The sequence below is a fragment of the Nerophis ophidion genome, linkage group LG08 (assembly GCF_033978795.1).
Source record: "Nerophis ophidion isolate RoL-2023_Sa linkage group LG08, RoL_Noph_v1.0, whole genome shotgun sequence".
NCBI lineage: Eukaryota > Metazoa > Chordata > Actinopteri > Syngnathiformes > Syngnathidae > Nerophis > Nerophis ophidion.
Genome location: NC_084618.1, coordinates 30,840,302 through 30,861,776, shown reverse-complemented (window position 1 = coordinate 30,861,776; position 21,475 = coordinate 30,840,302). Strand labels below are relative to the sequence as shown.

Sequence of the window (21,475 nt, the reverse complement as noted above, 5' to 3'; positions counted from 1 at the left end):
CACACTCCTCATCTTAAAGGCTGGCCCAACCCCCCCCCCCCCCCCCCCCCCTCATCTTGAAGGGTGACCCAACACACACTACTCATCTTGAAGGGTGACCTCTACACACACCCCTCATCTTGAAGGGTGACCCAACACACACAACCCTCATCTTGAAGGGTGACCCAACACACACAACCCTCATCTTGAAGGGTGACCCCCACACACACACACCCCTCATGTGATCTTGAAGGGTGATCCCCACACACACATCCCTCATGGGATCTTGAAGGTTGACCCCCACACACTCACACCTCATCTCGAAGGGTGACCCACACACACCCTCTCATTTGATCTTGAAGTTTGCCTCCCCCACGCCCCGCTCGCTTATCCCCCCCACTCCCCACCCTCGTGAACTCGACTGCTTGCCACAACAACAACAAGCTGACTTGTGCCCGTAAGCTAGTTTGGACGTGATGGACACCCCAGAGGACTGCAAGATGACCACAGGCTTCCACCAAAAGTGAGTTAGGTGTTGTATGCTTATTGTTTTAATACTACAAAAGTTAGTTAGTTATTGTTGAGTGTTGATTTTTGGAAAACTACACAAGTTAGTTATTTTTTGCTGTGTTTTTTTTTTTAAATGCTACTACACAAGCAAGTTGGTTGATGTTGTGTGTTGATTTTAGTAGTACTACACAAGTGAGTTAGTTGTTGCTGTGTTTATTTTATAATACTACAAAACTGAGTTTGTTGTTATTTTGATTTTTTGTAATACTACACTAGTGAGTTAGTTGTTTTGTGTGTTGATTTTTGTAATACTACACAAGTGAGTTAGTTGTTGTGTATTTATTGACGTAATACTACACAAGTGAGTTAATAGTCATGTGTTCTTTTTTTATATTACACAAGTGATTTAGTTGTTGTTGTGTCTTTATTGTTGTAATACTACACAATGATTTGCCACTTGTATCATTCTGATCCTTGTTCCTTTGATTAGTTTTACTTTACTACTAACTGTGCATCAAGCTATAATGGGACTGTGTGTGTGTGTGCATGAGTGTGCGTGCGTGCGTGCGTGCGTGCGCGTGTTTGTGTGTGTGTGTGCGTGCGTGTGCGTGTGCGTGTGCGTGTGTGTGTGTGCGCGTGCGTACATGCGTATGTGTGTGTGTGGGTACGTGCGTGTGTTTGTGTGTGTGTGTGTGTGTGTGCGTGTGTGTGTGTGCGTGTGTGTGAGTGTGTGTGTGTGTGTGTGTGTGTGTGTGTGTGTGTGCGTGGCCCACACTATATATTAAAGTAAAAAATCTAAACAAGGACTAAACAGAATTTCGGTACATTTACCTTTTTCTTTCGGCAAAAAGGTGAAATTCAGGCTGAGGCAAGGTCACATGTCTTAAAGATGACAGGTTACTTGACTTGGCAAGACAGGTCACATGATTTAAAAATGCCAGGCCACATGACTTAAAGATGACAGGTCACATGACTTAAAGATGACGACAGGTCACATGACTTAATTATGGCAAGTCACATGACTTAATGATGACAGGTCACATGAATAAAAGATGATAGGTCACGTGACTTAAAGATGACAGGTCTCATGACTTAATAATGACATGTCACATGACTCAAAGATGACAGGTCACATGACCTAATGATGTCAGGTCACATGACTTCATGATGATAGGTCACACGACTTCATATTTACAGGTCACATTACTCAAAGATGACAGGTCACAGGACTTAATGAAGCCAGGTAATATGACTTCATGATGCCAGGTCACATGACTTAATTATGACAAGTCACTTGAGATTTAATGATGACAGGACAAATGACCTAAAGATGACAGGTCACATGACCTAATGATGCCAGGTTACATGACTTAATGATGACAGGTCAAATGACTTAATAATGACAGGTCACATGACTTCATGATGACAGCTCACATGACTTGCTGACAGGTCACATGACGTAATGATAAGAGGTTACATAACTTAATGATGCCAGGTCACATGACTTAATGATGCAGGGTCACATGACTTAATGATGACAGGTCACATGATTTAATGATGACAGCTTACATGACTTAAACATGACAGGCCAAATGACTTATACCATGGGCGGTATAGCTCGGTTGGTAGAGTGGCCGTGCCAGCAACTTGAGGGTTGCAGGTTCGATTCCTGCTTCCGCCATCCTAGTCACTGCCGTTGTGTCCTTGAGCAAGACACTTTACCCACCTGCTCCCAGTGCCCCCCACACTGGTTTAAATGTAACATAGATATTGGGTTTCACTATGTAAAGCACTTTGAGTCACTAGAGAAAAGCGCTATATACATATAATTCACTTCACTTAATGATGACAAGTCACAGGACTCTAGGATGCCTGGTCACATGACTTAAAAATGACATGTCACATGACTCAAAAATGACAGGTCACATGACTTAATGATGCAGGTCACGTGACTTAATTATGACAAGTCACATGAGACTTAATGATGACAGGTCAAATGACCTAAAGATGCCAGGTCACATGACTTAATGATGACAGGTCAAAAGATATAATAATCACAGGTCAAATGACTTAATGATGACAGGTCAGATGACTTGATGATGACAGGTCAAATGACATAATAATCACAGGTCACATGACTTAATGATGACAGGTCACATGATTTGATGATGACAGGTCACATGATGTAATGATGATAGGTCACATGACTTGATGATGACAGGTCACATGACATGATGACAGATCACATGACATGATGACAGGTCACATGACTTGATGACAGGTCACATGACGTAATGATGAGAGGTTACATGACTTAATGATGCCAGGTCACATGACTTAAACATGACAGGTCACATGACTCTAGGATGCCTGGTCACATGACTCAAAGATGACGGGTCACATGACTTAATGATGCCAGGTAACATGACTTCATGATGCCAGGTCACGTGACTTAATTATGACAAGTCACATGAGACTTAATGATGACAGGTCAAATGACTTAAAGATGCCAGGTCACATGACTTAATGATGACAGGTCAAATGACATAATAATCACAGGTCACATACCTTAATGATGACAGGTCAAATGACATAATAATCACAGGTCACAAGACTTAATGATGACAGGTCACATAACTTGATGATGACAGGTCACATGATGTAATGATGATAGGTCACATGACTTGATGATGACAGGTGACATGACGTAATGATGACAGGACACATGACTCAAAGATGCTGGGTGACATGACTTTAGTGTTTTTGTGGTCCATCACAGGGTTTTTGTCAACAGGAATCTGACACTGGAAAATGTCACTTGCTATGGCTTTGACATGGACTACACGCTCGCTAGTAAGTACTTGACCTCAAGACCCAGGTATGGAAGAAAACCGAGTCTTCAATTCCCATTCTCCTGAAACCATTTGATTCATATTTTCCATGTTCAAAATAAGCAGCCACAGCTGACTGTTTATTTCTATTGATGATGTGCAGCTGCTCCCCTTGCAGCACAAAAACTCCAGTTCTTAGCAGCAGACTTGGAGGATATTCATTCACTTGTTTCATTTTGCAGAAACAAAGCAGATAACACACATGACAACTAGAATCATTTTTAATATTCTGGTTTCAAAACACACTAAATCCAGAAAATAGGTGGTGTTCATCAGTAACACTTTTTAGATCTACCAAAGTGAAAACACGATGGAAAATGTTCATTTCCTAAACTAAGACCTGCATCAGACGACTTGTGTTCACTCGCTCTGCAGTTCAAAATGAGGGTTCACACCTTGGAGAGCTGTTGCAGCAGGTGGATTGACATGAATCATGACTCCAACACGACAGATATCAAGTGAATTAAAGTCAAAGTTGTTGAGGAAGGTGAATTGCTGACAAGTATGTTGCAGCAGGTGGATCGCCATGAATCATGACTCCACAGATGTCAAGTGAAACAAAGTCAAAGTTGTTGAAGAAGGTGAATTGTTGACAAAGCTGTTGCAGCAGGTGGATTAACATGAATCATGACTCCAACACCACAGATGTCAAGTGAAACAAAGTCAAGGTTGATGAAGAAGTCCACACTTCACACACGCTGTAATACTATACAAGTATTAGAGGTGGTGCAACAAAAGTACTACTGCTGTGTTTTCTTTGTTTCTAACAATTCTGTCATTTTCCAGTCTTTGGTGTTAACAATATTTTCTTCTTTTCTTTTAGTGTTTTCAAAACCAGAAATGTGCCATTTGATGTAAAAATTGTTTTTGTGTCATCTGCTTTGTGTTGACAAAATGAAATAGGTAACTGATAGAAAAGTTGCGTTTCATTCGAAATTAACGTTTGTTTAATGACAAAAAACTGATAGGTTTTCAAAGTATTTTCTTTCATGAGCGTAAATATGGACAAGCTGTTAAAGGTTACTGCAATCAGGTCAATCTGTAGTCCCCTCCCCGTCTACCTGACTGAGGTTGCCAGATATGCAGCCGAATCCAGCTGGATGGACTGGGCTACACCAAGCTTTTGATCTTTAGAGAGAAACTTCAGTGAAAAGAAACTTCATAACTTGCATATTCTAGTTTAAAGGATGAATGCTTGGAAATAGAAAACAAATTGGAGCGGAGAATGGTCCCAAAGAAGACCTCTTGTGGTCTGTGGTCCATGGACTATCAACCTTCACTGTGCAGTGTACATCTCTCCGGACTACGAGAGCCTGGGCTTTGAGCTTCTGAGGGACAGAATGGTGTCGGTGGGCTACCCTCATGAGGTCCTGCGCTACACCTATGATCCCACATTCTCTACAAGGTTAGTCAACTCCCAGCTTCTCTTTGAACACCAGGCACATTTTTTCATCTTTTGATTGATTGATTGAAACTTTTATAAGTAGATTGCACAGTTCAGTACATATTTCGTACAATTGACCACTAAATGGTAACACCCGAATAAGTTTGTCAACTTCTTTAAGTCGGGGTCCACGTAAATCAATTCATGGTCTCACAGTCCTTCATGAAAAATGAACTCTAACTCATGCGTGTCCTCGTTATTGAGAGACATCTGTCCGGTCTTTGCTCCTCTTTTCTAAAAAAAAGACGAGCAAACGCTCACTTTTGAACTTATTTCTACAGCAGAAGTTCTCTGACGGCACTTCACATATTGAGAAGGTCCTCAAACGCGAGAGAGAACCAATTTAAACCACATGTGTAGCTTAGTGACGGAGGCGAGGAAAGCCTCCCTTTGAAAGAAAACCCTCCTTCTTCATGTTAACAAAGCAGGCCTCGTTACACGTCTTAAAATGGAGTTCCGCACTGCAAAAATGAAATCTAAGTAAGATGAAATATCTCAAATAAGGGTGATATTTGCTTATTTTCTGTCTGGTAGGATAATTCTTCTCACTAAGCAAATTTTATGTTAGAGTCTTTTACTTGTTTTAAGGGTTTTGCTCCTAAATGATCTCAGTAAGATACTACAGCTTGTTTCCGACATTTTATGACCTATTTTGAGTAAAATATGCTTGAAACTATTTTTGTCCAAGTGTCCAAAACACACCCAGCAATGGTGCACTGGAAGGCTGGGAAGAAGAGGGGGAAAAGGCGGCCAAAATGTTCAAAAGTCCCAATTGTGTCCAATATACCTCCCCGGGGTTCCAGTCCCACGAGTCCCGCCGCCGGCCACACAAATCCTGGGATACAAAAAATGTCCAAAATGCACCCAGCAAAGTCCCACGGGAAGTAGGGGGGAAAAATGAGAAAAGTCGGCAAAAGTCCCCCAAAATTTTCAAAATATCTACCCAGGTTCGAGTCCCAACCGGGTTCGAGTTTGAGTGCACACTCGAACCCGGGTGGGACTTTTGAACATTTCCCCGACTTTTCTCACTTTTCTCCCCACCTTCCCGTGGGACTTTGCTGGGCGCGTTTTGGACATTCTGGGCATCCCGGACGGCGGCAAAACTTGTGGGACTCGAACCTGTGTAGGTATTTTGAACATTTTTGGTACTTATGCTGACTTTTCCAACTTTCATCCCCCCTCCCCATGGGACTCGGCTAGGTGTGTTATGGACATTTTGGGCATCCCGGGACTTGCGCGGCCATACATAAGATTTAATGTTAGTGTTTTACTTGTTTTAAGTGTTTAGGTCCTCAATGATGTCAGTAAGATATTACAGCTGGTAGCTGAGATTTGATGACCTATATTGAGTAAAACATGCTTGAAACGAGAATATCAAATGTTGCAAAGCTGTGTCATCAACACTCACAAGTATAAAACTACTTTTTAAAGTAAGAATTTCTTATTTCATGAATGTAAAACAAAATCATGACTTTGACACAATTGTTTCTCATATTAAAACAGATGACAGCCAAATAGACTTTTCCGTTTTATTTTCAATGAAACAATAGAAAATACGTACTCATATAGTAGTACACTTGTTATTAGTGAGAATATACTTATTTTAAGGTATTTTTGGGTTCATTGAAGTAAGCTAATTTTACTTGTTTTGGAAAGTCTTGACAACCCAAATTTTCTTGTTCTATTGGCAGATAATTTTGCTTAGTTCAAGTAAAATACCCCTCATTTTTGTATTTTTTTTTTTTCTTGTTTTTGAACACTGTCTTTTTGCAGTGCGCCAACCATCTTTCAGTCAGTTACAGACGGTGAAGCTGTACGTTTAATCTTTTGGATGTTCTTCACCAACAATAAGTTAGCATCTAGCATGATGTAAGCATATAATGTCAGCATGACGCTCAAGTAGCACTTCATTTCACATTATTGTATGCAATATATCAAACCTAATTCATTTAGCGGCTTCACGGTGGCAGAGGGGTTAGTGCGTCTGCCTCACAATACGAAGGTCCTGAGTAGTCAGGGTTCAATCCCTGGCTCGGGATCTTTCTGTGTGGAGTTTGCATGTCCTCCCCGTAAATACGTGGGTTCCCTCTGGCTACTCCGACTTACTCCCACTTCCAAAGACATGCACCTGGGGATAGGTTGATTGGCAACACTAATTTGGCCCTAGTGTGTGAATGTGAGTGTAAATTTTGTCTGTCTATCTGTGTTGGCCCTGCGATGAGGTGGCGATTTGTCCAGGGTGTACACCACCTTCTGCCCGATTCTAGCTGAGATAGGCACCAGCGCCTCCCGCGACCCCAAAGGGAATAAGCGGTAGGAAATGGATGGATGATTCATTTAGCACTGTTAATGCTCAGTAAAGTGGCAAACTACAATAGGTTAGCATCTAGCATGATGTTTGAATATATTGTTAGCATGTAGCTTAAGTAGCTGTGCAAACATTGCTAATGCTTCATTTTCTTCACCAACAATAGCTTAGCATCTAATATGAGGTTAGTATGTAATGTTAGCATGTAGCTCAAGTGGCTATGTTAACGATGCTAACACTTCATTTTCTTCACCAACATTAGGTTAGCATCTAGCATGATGTTAGCATATAATCTTAGCATATAGCTTGAATACCTATGCTCACATTGCTAACACTTAATTTTATTCATCAACAATAGGATGGATGGAACAATAGCATACTTGCCAACCCTCCCGGATTTTCCGGGAGACTCCCGAAATACAGCGCCTCTCCCGAAAACCTCCCGGGACGAATGTTCTCCCAAAAATCTCCCGAAATTCAGGCGGAGCTGGAGGTCACACCCCCTCCAGCTACATGCGGACCTGAGTGACGTGTCGACAGCCTGTTCTCACGTCCGCTTTCCCATGTCTGCCCAATAACGTTATAACTGTAGAATGATCGAGGGCAAGTTCTTGGTTTCTTATGTGGGTTTATTGTTAGGCAGTTTCATTAACCTCCCCCCAGCACGGTAACAACACACAACAACAGCAGTCCGTCTTCGTCTACCGTAAACATCAATGTTGTGACACTCGTACACAGGACAATATTGCCATCTACTGTACATGCATATGGTTAGAAAAACAAGGATGGACAATTCAAACCTTAACTCAACAATGAGTAGATGAGTGTTATGTTTGAGGAAATGTGTGTATATATATATATACATATATATATATATATATATATATATATATATATATATATATATATATATATATATATATATATATATACATATATATATATATATATATACCTAGAATTCACTGAAATTTAAGTATTTCATATATATATATGAAATACTACACTTTCAGTGAATTCTAGCTATATATATATATATATATATATATATATATATATATATATATATATATAAAATACTTGACTTGGTGTATCTAGCTATAAATATACTCCTCCCCTCTTAACCACGCCCCCAACTAAGACCCTCCCCCGACCATGCCCCCCACCTCCTAAAATCGGAGGTCTCAAGGTTTGCAAGTATGAACGATAGGTTAGCATCTAGCATGATGTTAAAATATTATGTTAGCATGTAGCTCAAGTAGCTATGTTAACATTGCTAAAACTTCATGTTCTTCAACAATAGGTTAGCATCTAGTAGGATGTTAGAATATAATCTCAGCATGTAGCTCAAGTAGCTACATGCTAACACTACATTTAACATTGTTGTGTGCAAAAGATCAAACCTGGTTCATTTAGCACTTTTCATCCTCAGGCAAGTGGCAAACACAAAGTGCTGTGCAAAACAAACAAACAGAAATAATACAAGAAGACATGAAAACACACACACGCACAATTGAGTTTGAGGTGAGGAGCAGGAAAGATGTGACTGTTTGTCGCCATGGTTACAGGGGTCTGGTGATGGACACCACCTATGGGAACCTTCTGAAGGTGGACTCCAACGGGAACATTCTGGTGTGCAGTCACGGCTTCGCTTTCCTCAAAGGGTGAATCACAAGAAAATAATGACACAAAAAAATTGTAACAACAATAAAATTGTAACGTATAACAAAATAATAATGACAAAATACAATTGTAACATATAACAATAAAATAATGACAATACAATTGTAACGTATAACCATAAAATAATGACACAATACAATTGTAACGTATAAAAAAATATTGACACTACAACTATAACAAAATAAAATGATGACACAATACAATTGTAACATAGCAATAAAATAATGACACAATACAATTTTAACATATAACAATAAAATAATGACACATTGCAATTGTAACATATAACAATACAATTGTTACGATTGGAACGCATGGCGGCGAAGGTCGTGTTCCCTCCAATGCAGGAAGACAAGCAGGAGCAGTGTGCTGGTAGCGCTGACTCTTTAATTACTATTGGTCAGGACAAAAAATACCAACGCTTGGACGCAAAACAAACCAAAAAAAAAACTAAATGTCACCAAGGGTGAATAGCGAGGAATACAAGTGTGCGGAAAAAACACTAGAGCGATGTGGAAAAACCAGAAGAAACGTAAATGTTGCGTATAGCAAGCATTGACCCAGCAACCAGTGCTGGGTGACTGAAAACTATAAAGGGGAGTGATTAATCAAAACACCTGGTGGGAACACTAAATACAAAACAGGGGCAGGTGTGGAGAGTTAGTGCCCATGGAAACCAACAGTAAATGAAAGGAAAAACAGTGCAGTCAGGAAACAGACTAAAACATAGGAAACTACTAAACATTAATCATGCCATGACCCGGGAAACAGATCATGACAAAAATAAAGACAAAATACAATTGTAACAGATAACAATACAATAATAACACAATACAATTATAATGTATAACAATAAACTAATGATACAATAACATTGTAACTTATAACAATAAAACAATTACACAACACAATTGTAACATACAACAGTGCAATAATGACACAATACAATTGCAACATATAGTAAAATAACACGCTATAATTGTAACATTAAAAAATAAAATAATGTCACAATAAAATTGTAACATTTACCAATAAAATAATGACACAAAACAATTGTACCATATAACAATAAAATATAGACACAATAAAAGTGTAACATATAATGACACAATAAAATTGAAGCACATAACAACAAAATAATGACAAAATACAATTGTATCGTATGACAGTAAAAAAATGACAAAATAAAATTGTAGCATACAACAATAAAATCCTGTAACAATCCAATTGTAACATATAAAAATAAAATAATGACATAATACAATTGTAACATATAAGAGTAAAATAATAACACGATGACATTGTAACATTTGACAATAGAATAATGACACACAACAATTGTAACATATAACAATAAAATATAGACACAATAAAATTGTAACATATAATAATAAAATAATGACACAATAAAATTGTAACACATAACAAAATAATGACACAATACAATTGTATCATAAAACAGTGAAAACTGACATTGATTGATTGATTGATTGATTGTTTGATTGATACTTTTATTAGTAGATTGCACAGTTCAGTACATATTCCGTACAATTGACCACTAAATGGTAACACCCGAATACGTTTTTAAACTTGTTTAAGTCAAGGTCCACGTTAATCAATTCATGGTAACATTTAACAATAAAATAATGACACAAAACAATTGTAACATATAACAATAAAATGTAGACACAATCAAATTGTATCATATAACAATAAAATAATGACAAAACAAAATTGTAACACACAATAATGATACAATACAATAGTACTATAAAACAATAAAATCCTGACACTATCCAATTTTATCACATGACAATAAAAAATTGTGACGCTTGGCTGGCATCGTGGTGCGGGTTGCGTTCTCTTGTGGATGCAGCGGAATGTAACACAGCGCTGAGGTAAGAATGATGATTTATTTACAACTACAAAAACAAGCTAAGAACAAAAAGACTTGCACAAAGGCACTATAGACAAAACCAACAGAACTAGCATGTGAGCTAGAAGGAACAAAAGACGCTAGCATGTGAGCTTGGGAAACAAACAAATAAAATAGTATGGACGCTAATCGAGTTCAAAAAGGTATTTACCACAATGCGGGATAGCGATGTCACCTGTTGCATTGAAAGCAAGTTTTACACTGCGAGGCCGAATGGCAAACAAAGGCAGGTTTAAATACAGGGAATAATCAAAGAGCAGGTGCATGTGAAAAACAGAAGGCAGGCGACACAAATGCGTTACTATGGCAACAGAAACAAAACAGGAAGTATCACCAGGAACTAAGGACGTCAAATACTAAACAGACTGTGATAATAAAACAGAAAACCGAACCCAAACTAGAACATGACATGATCCAAATAGCGGATCATGACAAAAATGACATAATACAATTGTAACATATAACAGTAAAATAATGTCACAATAAAATTGTAACATTTAACAATAAAATAATGACACAAAACAATTGGAATACATAACAACAAAATAATGACACAATACAATTGTATCATATAACAGTAAAAAAATGACACAATAAAATTGTAACACACAACAATAAAATCCTGACACAATCCAATTTTAACATATAAAAATAAATTAATGACATAATACAATTGTAACATATAACAGTAAAATAATGTCATAATAAAATTGTAACATTTAAAAAATAAAATAATGACAAAAACAATTGCATCATATAAAAATAAAATAATGACGCAATAAAATTGTAACATATAACAATAAAATAATGACACAATAAAATTGTACCACATAACAACAAAATAATGACACAATACAATTGTATCATATAACGGTAAAAAAAACGACACAATAAATTGTAACATACAACAAGAAAATCCGAACAAAATCCAATTTTAACATCCATCCATCCATCCATTTTCTATCACTTATTCCCTTGACACAATAACATTGTAATATATAACAATACAATAATGACACAATACAATTGTAACATATGACAATAACATAATGATACAATAAAATGGTAAAATATAACAATAAAATAATGACACAATACAATTGTAACATACAACAATAAAATTACACCATACAATTGTAACGTATGAAAATAAAATAATTACACAATAACATTGTAACATATAACAAAAAACAATAACAAAATACAATTTTAACTTACAACAATGAAATAATGACACAATACAATTTTTAAATATAACAATAAAATAATGACACGATACAATTGTAACATACAACAATAAAATATTGACAATACAATTGTAATATAACAATAAAATAATGACACAATACAACTGTAAAATATAACAATAAATTCATGACAATTGCTGCACAAACATTTGGAATATTGATTTGTGTGTTTTCAGAGAGGAGATCAATCGATATTATCCCAACAACTTCATTCAGAGGGACGATACAGACCGTTTCTACGTCCTCAACACACTCTTCAACCTTTCAGGTGACACACACACACACACACACACACACACACACACACACACGCACACACACACACACACACACACGCACATGCACACGCACACACACACACACACACACACTCCCACCCACACACAATACAAAAATTAAATATATGTTGCTTTTTTCACAGAGACATATCTTTATTCTTGCCTTGTGGACTTCTTCACCAACTGTAACAGATACAAAAAGTGAGTACACACAAGTTCCACACACACAAGTTAACACACAAGCTCCACGCACACGCACGGGTTGCACACTCACACAAGTTCCACACACATACAAGTCACACACACAAATTCCGCACATACACACACACGCACACAAACATACACACACACACACACACACACAGGTCGTTAGGTAACACCCTCACCTTGCTGAAACATGGCGGCCATGTTGCAGCGTGCTGAAAGGTCATCACCATGGCGACCTGTTCATGTCGTACAGAAGTATGTTCCAGGATGTTAGAGACGCCATGGATTTCATTCACGACACGGTGAGTCCACGTCCTCTTCTCCCTCCTGGTTTCACCTCATGTGGACTCATCATCCAGGGAGTCCTGAAGGAGCAGACCCTGAAGAACCTGGACAAGTACGTCAACAAAGACGTGAGTAGCACAAGAAAACATCAACAAGTACGTCAACAAAGTTGTGGGTGGCACAAAAAAACATCAAGTTCGTCAACAAAGACGTGAGTAGCACAAGAAAACATCAATAAGTCCGTCAACGAAGACGTAAGTAGCACAAGAAAACATAAACAACCTCACATTCTGACCAGCAAACATCCAAATAAAGACACTTTTTGTGAAAGACAACAGAAAATACTAAGTAAAATGTTGATAAATGAACGGTTGACACATACAAATGATTAATGAGTGAAATGTTGACATTTTTAAATGGTTTTATGAAATGTTGACATATTCAAATGATAAATAAGTGAAATGTTGACATGTTCAAATGATAAATAAGTGAAATGTTGACATATTGAAATGATAAAAAAGTGAAATGTTGACAAGTTCAAACGATTAAGTGAAATGTTGACATGTTCAAATAATAAATAAGTGAAATGTTGACATATTGAAATGATAAAAAAGTGAAATGTTGACAAGTTCAAATGATAAATAAGCGAAATGTTGACATATTGAAATGATAAAAAAGTGAAATGTTGACAAGTTCAAACGATTAAGTGAAATGTTGACATGTTCAAATAATAAATAAGTGAAATATTGACGTATTCAAATGATAAATATGTGAAATGTTGACATATTCAAATGATAAATAAGTGAAATGTTGACATATTGAAATGATAAAAAAGTGAAATGTTGACAAGTTCAAACGATTAAGTGAAATGTTGACATGTTCAAATAATAAATAAGTGAAATATTGACGTATTCAAATGATTAATATGTGAAATGTTGACATATTCAAATGATAAATAAGTGAAATGTTGACGTATACAAATGATAAATAAGTGAAATCTTGACATATTAAAATTAAAAATAAGTGAAATCTTGACATATACAAATGATAAATAAGTGAAATGTTGACACTTTCAAATGATAAATAAGTGAAATGTTGACATATTGAAATGATAAATAAGTAAACAGTTGACATATACAAATGATAAATAAGTGAAATGTTGACATGTTCAAATGATTACGTGAAATGTTGGCATATTCAAATGATAAATATGTGAAATGTTGACACGTTCAAATAATAAATAAGTAAAACGTTGACATATTCTAATGATAAATAAGTGAAATGTTGACATGTTCTAAAGATAAATGAGTGAAATGTTGACATATTCAAATTATAAATGACATGTCGACATAATCAAATGATAAATAGTAATATGTTGACACATTAAAAAAAGAAATAAGTGAACGGTTGAAATATACAAATGATAAATAAGTGAAATGTTGACATATTCAAATGATAAATTAGTGAAATGTTGACATATTGAAATGATAAATAAGTGAAATGTTGACATATTCAAATGATAAATTAGTGAAATGTTGACATATTGAAATGATAAATAAGTGAAATGTTGACATATTGAAATGGTTACGTGAAATGTTGACATATTTAAATGATAAATAAGTGAACAGTTGACATATACAAATGATTAATGAGTGAAATGATGACATTTTTAAATGGTTTTATGAAATGTTGACATATTCAAATGATAAATAAGTGAAATGTTGACATGTTCAAATGATAAATAAGTGAAATGTTGACATATTGAAATGATAAATAAGTGAAATGTTGACAAGTTCAAACGATTAAGTGAAATGTTGACATATTCAAATGATAAAAAAGTGAAATGTTGACATATTCAAATGATAAATAAATTAAATGTTGACATGTTCAAATGATCAATAAGTGTAATGTCGACGTATGCAAATGATAAATAAGTGAAGTATTGGCATGTTCAAATGATAAATAAGTGAAATGTTGACATATTCAATTGATAAATGAGTGAAATGTTGACATATTTTAATGATAAATCAAATGATGATTAAAAAGAATGAGGGTGACAGGAAGGTATGAGTATTCCAAGTAGGAAAAAAGTGAAATTACATCTTTCCTTGCAGCCGAACATTGCTGTGTTGCTGAGTCGAATCAAAAACGTGGCCAAAGTCTTCCTGGCCACCAACAGCGACTATATGTACACAGAGGTAAGTAACGGCGACAAGATAACAGTCCTAACACCCTAATAATCTGATAAAAAACTCCTTGCTGCTGCGTTGAGGCCATCATGAAATACCTGCTAGAAAGTCCCACCAAGGTAAGACAATTTGGCATGAAAGTGAACAAATGGCGTGTGCTGGCTGGTCCACCATGAAGAATGGACATGTGTGTGTGTGCAGTCTGGAGGTCCCAAAAAGCCCTGGCGCTCCTTCTTCGACCTTGTGGTGGTGGACACCAGGAAGCCTCTGTTCTTCGCAGAGGGGACGGTACTGAGACAAGTGGACACGGTAGGACACTGGCGCTCCTTTCAGTGGGAACTGTTTCACACCTCCATGTTTGGGACGCAGGACAAGGGCAAACTGCGTATTGGCACCTACACTGGCGCCCTGCAGCATGGAACCGTCTACTCTGGAGGTGAGCATGTCCTAGAACCAAGGTCGTCCATTTCAGCCTGAAACATGAAACGCCCGCAGGATCGTCGGACCTCGTGTGCGACCTGCTGGGCGTGAGAGGGAAAGACATCCTTTATGTCGGAGATCACATCTTTGGAGACATCCTCAAGTCGAAGAAACGGCAGGGTTGGAAAACCTTCTTGGTGATCCCAGAACTCACCAAGGAACTCAGCGTGTGGGAGGAGAAGAAAAGTATGTACGTATATATAATTTATATATATATATATATATATATATATATATATTTATATATATATATATATATATATATATATATATATATATATATATATATATACAGTGACGTTCAGTCAGGGGAAAGAAAAAAAAATGTTATATTGTTATATGTATCCAGTGATTATACTATAAAGTTATTTTCCATTTAACTTCACCAGTTTTAGGTTATTTTTTTTTTCAAAATCGCTTAATTTTCACATATACCGTTCAAATACTGAGAATTACTTGCGGTGAGTCACAGCCAGCTGAGCCTCCCGTGGATTGCGCAATGACTCGGCTAACTGCTGTCTGCTGTGCAGTGAGACCGTATTGCTATATGAATTATATTATACATTTCCATAGTTTAGTTAGCTGAGGTATATAATGTACAGTGTATTTTGTCAACAACTGTATGTGCGTAACGTATTTCTTGTGCTGGGCAATCATAAAACTGCTGCGAAGACGTACAATGTGAGGCTCCTGTTCTCCGGCCTCCTGGTGGTAGGGGGCGCTAGTGATCCCAGAGATGATTCTTGCACTACTCGGCTAGGCCAAAACCGGTATGTTTTAAAGTTGCCGTTTGCCTGCATATCGTAAAAACAACCGTCCAACATTTTACAACTAATTGTAAACTTATAGGTGCCGACCATCAGGGCCGAGTTGCGACGAAAGAGTGTGTCGATGTTGAGATATTAAGCCGAGTTGGTAAGTGAATTTGTTTGCTAATAGTAGCTACTAGCTGTACCCATGTATTTTCTATGGGCAGTTAGCATTGGGTTTTAATCCCGATTCCTCCATTTTTTCGGATCCGATTAAATTTATATTTATGTTGAGTCTTTATTTTGGGTACTTAAATATGGTGACCGAGTATCGTGGTGTTTTAATGCCATCTGCATTTTTTATGCTACAGTAAAGACAATGAGTGAACACGGCCGCTGGAGCGCGGTTTCACCTGTCATAGTGACAACACTCTGTTACACCTGTCATAGTAACAACACTGTGTTACACCTGTCATAGTGACAACACTGTGTACCGTCGTGTTTGTTATTTTCTACATACATGTGATTATTTAATATTGTTAACGTTAGCAGTCTCATCATCAGTCTCATATGACTCCTATAAACTTGCAGAACTTTTGATATTACTTTTTATTAATTACCTGAACTAAACCAACATTGTTTGTTGAGATTCCTTTCTGTTTTTTTCTTTTGTTTTGAATGGCCATTCCTATTAATGTCTGTCCACTAGTTGTTGCACTGTACATGTTTAAATAACACCAGTATCATTTAAAGTATTTAATTGTGTCTGTCCTACTCTCTCTGAGTCGTAATCTAGACTTCTGATTAGCCCAAATATAGAGAACTTCTACTATACTAGCTAAAGTACCTGCTACATGAAGTTAAAGTACCAATGATTGTCACACACACACTAGGTTTGGTGAAATTTGTCCTTTGCATTTGACCCATCCCCTTGTTCACCCCCTGGGAGGTGAGGGGAGCAGTGAGCAGCAGCGTCCGGGAATAATTTTTGGTGATCCAACCCCCAATTCCAACCCTTGATGCAGAGTGCCAAGCAGGAAGGAATGCTGGTATGAGCTTTTAAACATAACCAGTTAACTTCTGCCAATCAAATGGTGAATGAGATACTCTATAGCAGTGGTCCCCAACCTTTTTGTATCCGCGGACCGGTCAACACTTAATAATTTGTCCCGCGGCCCGGGGGGGTAATTCTTTTTTTTTTTTTTTTTTTTTCATTGTCATGAAAAAGGGACGTTTTTGTCATGAAAAAGGGAGTTTTTTGTGGTTGGTGGACTAATTGTAAGTGTATATTGTGTTTTTTATGTTGATTTAATGAAAATATTATTTTATTTTTTTTAATTTTATTTATTTTTTAATAAAAATGAATAAAAAATGATTCTGTGGCCCGGTACCGGGCCGTGGCCCGGTGGTTGGGGACCACTGCTCTATAGGGTTCATATGTTTATAAATCTGACTGTGATGAAGTCAGTTCCTCACCAGCCATGAACCTCACCACACATCACTATATATATATATATATATATATATATATATATATATATATATATATATATATATATATATATATATATATATATATATATATATATATATAATATATGATTTGCAAATCATTGTATTTCGTTTATATTTACATCTAACACAATTTACCAGCTCATATATATATATATGTATATATATATATATGTATATATATATATATATATATATATATATATATATATATATATATATATATATATATATACATATGAGTTGGTAAATTGTGTTAGATGTAAATATAAACGAAATACAATGATTTGCAAATCATTATCAACCCATATTCAGTTGATTATGCTACAAAGACAACATATTTGATGTTCAAACTGATAAAAAAACTTTTTTTTTTTTTTTGCAAATAATCATAAACTTTATAATTTGATGCCAGCAACACGTGACAAAGAAGTTGGGAAAGGTGGCAATAAATAATGATAAAGTTGAGGAATGCTCATCAAACACTTATTTGTAACATCCCACAGGTGTGCAGGCTAATTGGGAACAGGTAGGTGCCATGATTGGGTATAAAAACAGCTTTCCCAAAAATTCTCAGTCTTTCACAAGAAAGGTTGGGGCGAGGTACACTCCTTTGTCCAAAAATGCGTGAGCAAATAGTCAAACAGTTCGAGAACAACGTTTCTCAAATTACAATTGCAAGAAATTTAGGGATTTTAACATCTACGGTTCAAAAGCTTCAGAGAATCTGGAGAAATCACTCCACATAAGCGGCATGGCCGGAAACCAACATTGAATGACCGTGACCTTCGATCCCTTAGACGGCACTGTATCAAAAACCGAAATCAATCTCTAAAGGATATCACCACATGGGCTCAGGAACACGTAAAAAAACCACTGTCACTAAATACAGTTCATCGCTACATCAGTAAGTGCAAGTTAAAGCTCTACAATGCAAAGCGACAGCCATTTATAAACAACATCCAGATATGCCGTAGGCTTCTCTGGGCCCGAGATCATCTAAGATGGACTGATGCAAAGTGGAAAAGTGTTTTGTGGTCTGACAAGTCCACATTTCAAATTTTTGGGGGAAATAATTGACATCGTGTCATCCGGACAGAAGGGGAAGCGAACCATCCAGACTGTTATCGACGCAAAGTTCAAAAGCCAGCATCTGTGATGGTATGGGGGTGCTTTAGTGCCCAAGGCATGGGTACCTTATACATCTGTGAAGGCACCATTAAAGCTGACAGGTACATACAGGTTTTGGAACAACATATGCTGCCATCTAAGCGCTGTCTTTTTCATGGACGCCTCTGCTTATTTCAACAAGACAATGCCAAGCCACATTCAGCACGTGTTACAACAGTGTGGCTTAAAACAAAAAGAGTGCGGGTACTTTCCTGGCCCGCCTGCAGTCCAGACCTGTCTCCCATCGAAAATGTGTGGCGCATTATGAAGCGTAAAATACGACAACGGAGACCCCGGACTGTTGAATGACTGAAGCTCTAGCGATGAGGTGGCGACTAGTCTAGGGTGTACCCCACCTTCCGTCCGATTGTAGCTGAGATAGGCACCAGCGCCCCCCGCAACCCCAAAGGGAATAAGCGGTAGTAAATGGATGGATGGATGGGAAAGAATTCCCCCTTCAAAGCTTCAACAATTAGTTTCCTCAGTTCTCAAACGTTTATTGATTGTTGTTAAAAGAAAAGGTAAGGTAACACAGTGGTGAACATGCCCTTTCCCAGCTACTTTGGCACGTATTGCAGCCATGAAACTGTAAGTTAATTTTTATTTTCAAAAAAAAAATTAAGTTTATGAGTTTGAACATCAAATATCTTGTCTTTGTAGAGCATTCAATTGAATATGGGTTGAAAAGGATTAGCAAATCATTGTATTCCGTTTATATTTACATCTAACACAATTTCCCAACTCATATGGAAATGGGTTTATATATATGTGTTGTCCCGATACCAATATTTTGGTTCCAGTACCGGTACCAAAATGTGTTTCAGTACTTTTCGGTACATTTCTATATAAAGGGGACCATACAAAATTTCATTATTGGCTTTATTTTAACAACAAATCTTAGGGTACATTAAACATATGTTTATTATTGCAAGTTTGCCCCTAAATAAAATAGTCAAGACAGCTTGTCTTTTAGTAGTACGTAAACAAACAAAGGCTCCTAATTTTATCTGCTGACATAAGCAGAAACATATAGTGTCATTTATCATTCTATTATTTTGTCAACATTATTAAGGACAAGTGGTAGAAAATGAATTATTAATCTACGTGTTCATTTACTGTTAATATCTGGTTATTTTCTCTTTAAACATGTTCTATCTACAAGTCTGTTAAAAAATTTAATAATCATTTATTCTTCTGTTGATACCACAAATTTGCTAGAACTACCAAGTAATTACAGCATCATACGTTGGTCATATTTAAAGTCCCCATGTGTCCAGGGACATATTTCTTGATTGTATAAACATAATATAAATTAAAAAAAAAACTAAATAAGATTTTGTGTTGCAAAAAAATAATAAAGTATGTTTTTATGTATGTATGTATGTATCAGTGACGTGCGGTGAGGATCATGGCTGGTGAGGCACTGACTTATTTACAAACATATGAACCCTAAAGAGTATCGTATTCACCTTTTGATTGGCAGTAGTTAACGGGTTATATTTAAAAGCTCATACCAGCATTCTTCCCTGCTTGGCACTCAGCATCAAGGGTTGGAATTGGGGGTTAAATCACCAAAAATGATTCCCGGGCACAGTGCCGCTGCTGCCCACTGCTCCCCTCACCTCCCAGGGGGTGAACAAGGGGATGGGTCGAATGCAGAGGACAAATTTCACCACACCTAGTGTGTGTGTGTGTGACAATCATTCGTACTTTAACTTAACTTTAACTTTACACATACAAACTGTAGCACACAAAAAAGCACATTTAATTAAAAAAATAAAAAGGTATTATGGTCTTACCTTTACTTATAAATGAAGTTCATGCGCCATTCCTTTTGAACAAAAGCATTGATAACTTGTTTATAGAAGTCTTCCTTACCTTTTTTCAGTTTTAAAAGTCTTTCTGTCTCAATGGAGATCTTCCTTTAATTATTACCTCCTGCTTCGATTGAAAGTCCAGTTTAGAAAACTGTTTTATTTTAGATATGTAATTCTCCATGTTAAAAAGTCCAGGGGAGAGGAAAAAAATAAACGATCGCTGCTAACTGTTGCTGCTTTTTGTCACTTCTTCTGCAGCCGAGTAGTCGCAAGAATGATCTCTGGGATCACTAGCGCCCTCTACTACCAGGAGGCAGGATTACTGCGAGCCTCACCCAAGGTGTCTTCGCAGCTGTTTTATGATTGCCCAGCACAAGAAATACGTTACACACATACAGTTGTTGAATAAATACACTGTACATTATATACCTCAGCTAACTAAACTATGGAAATGTATAATATAATTCATATAGCAATACGGTCTCACTGCACAGCAGGCCAGCAGTTAGCCGAGTCATTGCGCAATCCATTGTGAGGCTCAACTGGCTGCAGGCTCACCGCAAGTCTCTTCTCAGTATTTGAACGGCATATGTGAAAATTCTGCGATTTTGAATAAAAATAACCTAACACTGGTGAAATTAAATGGAAAATAACTTTATAGTATAATCACTGGATACATATAACATCCATCCATCCATCCATTTCTACCGCTTATTCCCTTTTGGGTTCGCGGGGGGCGCTGGCGCCTATCTCAGCTACAATCGGGCGGAAGGCAGGGTACACCCTGGAC

General features: G+C 36.9%; 1 protein-coding gene across 10 annotated transcripts in view; it reads left to right on the top strand.

The window, feature by feature from the left end:
• Positions 1-344: 344 nt before the first annotated feature.
• The window catches only part of nt5c2l1 (5'-nucleotidase, cytosolic II, like 1), a 42,809-nt gene continuing 21,678 nt past the window's right edge, over positions 345-21,475 (top strand). For 5 of the 10 annotated variants that reach the window (XR_009807807.1, XR_009807808.1, XR_009807806.1 and 2 more), the window contains exons 1-12: positions 345-502; positions 3,269-3,342; positions 4,668-4,785; positions 8,701-8,796; positions 12,175-12,266; positions 12,420-12,477; positions 12,692-12,785; positions 12,843-12,896; positions 14,883-14,966; positions 15,041-15,076; positions 15,159-15,393; positions 15,453-15,623. Coding sequence is in view for 6 of the 10 variants with exons in the window: in XM_061908282.1 (XP_061764266.1) it covers positions 456-502; positions 3,269-3,342; positions 4,668-4,785; positions 8,701-8,796; positions 12,175-12,266; positions 12,420-12,477; positions 12,692-12,785; positions 12,843-12,896; positions 14,883-14,966; positions 15,041-15,076; positions 15,159-15,393; positions 15,453-15,623 (1,159 nt within the window). In the remaining 4 variants the exon portion in view is untranslated. Of the gene's footprint in view, positions 503-3,268; positions 3,368-4,559; positions 4,786-6,841; positions 7,138-8,700; positions 8,797-12,174; positions 12,267-12,419; positions 12,478-12,691; positions 12,786-12,842; positions 12,897-14,882; positions 14,967-15,040; positions 15,077-15,158; positions 15,394-15,452; positions 15,628-21,475 lie in introns of those variants that run through there. The other 5 variants (XM_061908283.1, XR_009807809.1, XM_061908284.1 and 2 more) reach the window with 5 other exon arrangements.